The following is a 5,000-nucleotide window of genomic DNA, read 5'->3' as shown; positions in this document are numbered from 1 at the left end:
TTAAACGGACAGAGCAGGCAGCTACCTGACCAGCGAAGATGCCACACACTCCAATGATGACGAGGATGTTGAAGACAGCTGACCCGACGATCGTGCCCACTCCCACATCCCCCTTAGTGATGAACACACCTGTCAATCAAACAGATGCTCTGATCAGCTAGAAGGGATTCCTGCATTGAGAAACAGTCATGACTATTTGAAACGGTTTCATGCAGAACTCTGGACCTGTCAGAAATATTACTTCATCGCTTCATTAAATTCATGGAATTATTCCATCGTCTGATTTCATGTGAAGTCGGGAAATCAATCCTGAGGTCATTTCTGAATAAGTTCATTATTATATCCAGTATATGTGTCTTCGTTCTCTGAATAGTTCTAGCTCATGATGGTTATGTAGCAAATAACTAAGACACTACTTCTGAAATTTATAACAAAGTAAACATTAATCATGAGCTCAGTCTCAACCCAGATGCAGATTTTCAGGGTTTAATTCCTCTAAGTGGCCTAGTTCCCAGACCAGTTAAGACCCTTTTAAGGAATGATTTTTTTTGGTTAATACTCACTTAATAACCTTTGTGTTAGAGAACTGTTACAGTATCAATCACACAACACAACTGAAATGACATAGAAGTGACCTCTGAACTGACCAATCAGAGAGGTGAAGAGCTCAGGGGCGGAGCTTCCAGCAGCCATGAACGTAGCCCCGGCCACATCCTCACTGAGCTGTAGGTTCTGCAGCAGATGAAAAGAAATGATTATACAGAGTGAAACCCCGAAAATGCCCCAAACCCCAAATACAGCACAGGGATAAAAATGTAGGTCAGGTAACAAGTGCAGTGCGAATAGCATCCGGACACACCCCAAAATGAGGTACATATCTCACAGGATTATGATTCTGTTCAATCTCATTTCTTTGCCTAAGCTCCCCACAAAAGCGGTATTATCTGAGGTGGAAAAAGCCAGAGAGGAAAGCAAGCCATAGCACCTCTCAGACCTGAAGAGAAATGCACTTTCCAGATGCTCCTCATTAGCAAGACCTTTAACTGGATATGGTGACATGTTGCGCTAACATCTCACACGAAGGACGGGGAACAAATTGAGCTGTCACCGCCTCGCGTAGCCGCTCGTACGGCGCCCAGCCGCAGTGACAACTCACCTCTGAGATCTTCTCCAGGGAGGGGACGAAGTAGTCATCACAGACGATAGCAAGAGCGTAGAACATATAAATGGCCTGGAAGAGCGAGAGAGCAAGAGAGTAAATAGCTAGGGACTTTATTGCGCTAGGTATTTGATCTTATGTGCAAAATAAGGAGGTTATGATCAGTGCTAGCATGACATGTGTGAAGAACTGAATGATTAAATTAAGGAAAGACTCATCGATCAAAAAAATGCAAGAAAAAGGATTTATACAAATATAATATATAATATATATTATTTATATAATATTATTTAATATATAATATATGTTTTTTATTTTATTTATTAAAAAAAAACAAAAGACCAATGCGAGAGGCCAACAAAATGGCCAAGTGCCACTATAAGGCCCTAATGTTAAAGCTGCATTGCACAAGATTTAGATTTATCAGTTGAAAATGAAAAACATTTTGAGTCAAAAATAAATAAAAAGGATTGGCTTTAAGGTCTTGGACAGTCAGAACCGTTAGGTCCAAATTGGCAAGAATTTCAAAGTGGATGTCAATTCAGTCATCAACAATATATCATGCGTTACCCAGTGGAACCCGTCCCAGGTTATCTTCGTTCTAAACAATGCATTTTAAACCAGGGAAGATGAAGCTTTCATACTTGTCATGTAGACACACCCCACATTGTGGTGCCAAACAGTGTACAGTGTGAAACAATGTGGTGTTAAAATAGCAACAGAAACCCAATCAGAAATCGAACAGCGTTTGTCTTATTGACGATATTGTTCAGTTAATCATAAATGCTTAAACATTATAAGAATGTTTCGGCGTCACCCTTCAGTCACGTCAGACCTTTTAGTAAAGCTAAAATAAAGGAACTGGACCTTTACAAATTTGACCTGAGCTCCTGTGAGCTAGTGAATTCAGGGTAATAACAACAAAACCCTGAGTGCTTTTAGTCTCACTGCTGGCGATTCTTTTCATTTTCTGTTTTCCTTAGTGCATGAATTGAAAATCACATGCTGTATAATCTCTGATAATGGAGGGTCTGTTTTTTATTTTTTAAAGCATTGAAGAGAAGTGTATTTTGTGATCAACTCACACACAGCACATGTAGCAGCACAGCCCCCCTCTTCCTCTGTTCCTTAGTAAAGATGTCTTCAGGGAACTCGTGGATGGCTGAAAGAGAGAGAGATAGAGAGAGAGAGAGAGAGAGAGAGAGAGAGAGAGAGAGAGAGAGAGAGAGAGAGAGAGAGAGAGAGAGAGAGAGAATGACACAGAGAGAAAGATGCAGGGAGAGAGAAAGAGAAAGAATATAGATAAGATTCAGCTATCATCATATCTAGTATTTGCTATAAAGAGTATCTCTCTTATATTCTCTCTCTCTTCGAGCTCTCTTATCTCCTTCCCCTCTCTCCCCCCCTCATTTGCTCTGCCCTAAAATAAAGAGAGAGGCAGAGAGAGACACAGAGATAGGGAGAGAAAAGAGAGAGAGAGATGCGAGAGAACACAGAAGGAGAGAGATAGAGAGGATAGAGAGAGAGAAGAGATGGAGACACAGATAGAGATATAAAGAGAGATAGAGACAGAGAGAGAGAGAGATAGATGAGAGATCGTGGGGGGCATACAAGATAGATCCTATATATATATATACATCTCTCTCGATATTTACGTTGTCCTCTCTCCTGCTTTCTTGCGTCAGCTAGAGAGAGATACTATTCCTGACTTTTTCAGCACTTTATTTACACGAGTCACATATCATTAAAATTCATGGTGACTTAATAAATAAATAAATAGATAAATAAATAAAGATGTTAAGATGGTTTCTACATTGATTAAAACATGGGTGATTAGTTGAACTCTGGTGCAAAGTTCAGTTCTCCTTCCTCCACAGAGCACAAAGCATTTTCCCAACACCACACATTTAAAACCATCAACATTGTTCATACTTTTGTAAAAATGAGAGAGAGAGAGAATGACACAGAGAGAGAGAGAGAGAGAGAGAGAGAGAGAGAGAGAGAGAGAGAGAGAGTGTATATATTTTCAAGTGTAGTTTGATCTCTTATGTCTTCAGGTTTGATCTCAGTATAAAAATCCCTCTATGAACATCTTACAGTATCAAAGCAAGACTGAATTAATTTAACATCCTCACTACAGCCTTGTCATTAAATCTTACTATGACTTTAATTCACTCAACCAAACTGCACGCTCAGACATTAAATTTAATTATCTTTGGCTCAGGTGTGTGTTAGTTATGTGTATATCTGTGTGTGTATATATCTGTGTGTGTGTGTGTGTGTGTGTGTGTGTGTGTGTGTGTGTGTGTGTGTTGTCTCCTGTGTGTGAGCACAGCAGGAGCCTTAAGCACTCCATGTGTGCAGGTTAGAGCAGCAGACAGAAGCCCTGTCTATTTTTAGCAGCAGAGCATCACCACACCACCAGAGGCTCACACACATACGTAACAAGGCTGCATCATGGCGCCGCCACCGCAGCCTCCTTTACACACGCACACACGCAAAGATCCTGTCTTCAGCCACAAATGTGAAGCGATATTATTTCAGATTCTGAATTCTGTCAGTGCAGATGCCGTGTATTCTGTAGTGATTCTCATATATCTCGTTCACACACTAATAAACTTCAGTTTAAAATCCAACTCCATCCTGACTTCCTCAAGCCCAGTACGAAGCAGCATGGAGTTAAAGCAGAATTTTCAAAATAGTTGAATCTCTAGAGCCTTCAGCATTGGATGAGATTTTCATTAATGGTGTCATGATGCTATTAGAAACTGATTGTTTATCTAAGTCGAGGTCACAGTGAACCCAGACCATACTGTGCATGAGGAGGGAATATACCCTAGGATAGGAAGTCCAATACACAAAATTCACACTTACTTGCAATCTATCACAGCTATTGCATCTATTGCAGTGTGTTTTGGGAGGTGAGAGAAAACCAGACAGCCCTGATTAAACCCACACCGCCACGGGAACCCAAACTTTTACAAACTTTTACCTCAGGATCGAACCTGAGACCCAGGCAACACAACATAACTGCCAAGAAAAGAGACACAAAATGCAAAAGAAACAGCCTCAGACATAGAATAACAAATACACAATGTTGTTACAAAACACTAAGCTTGTCTATAAGTAGACAAACCGACATGAAACAGGTGACCACAATCGAGGCAACAACCAATGACAGGATAGCGAGTGGAAACAGGAAACACAGTGCTGGGAAACTAACAGTCTACTGACATGATTTACAGAATATTAACATACATTGTCATATTACTCATCTCTCAAATTACAGATCTACCTTCTGATCATGATTAGAAAACAGTCACACTGAGCTATGAGTAATCAGTAATTATAGCATTAATGTAGTCTGTCGCTTTAATTAGCTGAGTATCGTAGTGACTGCTAATGTCTTTATACTATCATCTATGCGGTGAAGGTTGGGTAGATATACTGTATAGAATCCTCTTCATGAATTATTTGATACAAAGCACACAGCTACTGATGATCGTCGTAGCAGACTGTACAGTCGTAACATTAAAGGTACATTTATAGTCAAATCGAGAGTAATGAATAGTAAATCCCTGAAGTAATTAAAATTATTTAATGTTTGAACACAGGGACAGAAGATTTAAAGGTTATCTGAAGTTCAAAGATGCATAGATGAAGGTGCAAACACACACACACACACACACACACACACACACACACACACACACACACACACACACACACACACACACACACACACACACACAGGATCATTTTTGTATCTTTAATCTGGACTCTTGTAGCTCAGACTGTTTAAACACACATTAACACAGTAGGGATGCGACATGGCCCCAGG

At 40.1% G+C, this 5,000-nt stretch overlaps 1 protein-coding gene across 1 annotated transcript in view; it reads right to left on the bottom strand.

The window, feature by feature from the left end:
- Positions 1 to 5,000, bottom strand: part of LOC113634129 (sodium/potassium/calcium exchanger 3) — a 44,530-nt gene that overhangs the window by 16,071 nt on the left and 23,459 nt on the right. Inside the window, exons 3-6 of the mRNA XM_047809217.1 lie at positions 2,245 to 2,321; positions 1,157 to 1,231; positions 648 to 732; positions 26 to 129 (exon numbers count right to left, since the gene is read on the bottom strand). Coding sequence (XP_047665173.1) covers positions 26 to 129; positions 648 to 732; positions 1,157 to 1,231; positions 2,245 to 2,321 — 341 coding nt within the window. The remainder of the gene's footprint in view (positions 1 to 25; positions 130 to 647; positions 733 to 1,156; positions 1,232 to 2,244; positions 2,322 to 5,000) is intronic.

This window comes from Tachysurus fulvidraco, chromosome 26 (assembly GCF_022655615.1).
Source record: "Tachysurus fulvidraco isolate hzauxx_2018 chromosome 26, HZAU_PFXX_2.0, whole genome shotgun sequence".
Taxonomy (NCBI): domain Eukaryota; kingdom Metazoa; phylum Chordata; class Actinopteri; order Siluriformes; family Bagridae; genus Tachysurus; species Tachysurus fulvidraco.
This window is presented reverse-complemented; position numbering and strand designations above follow the sequence as displayed.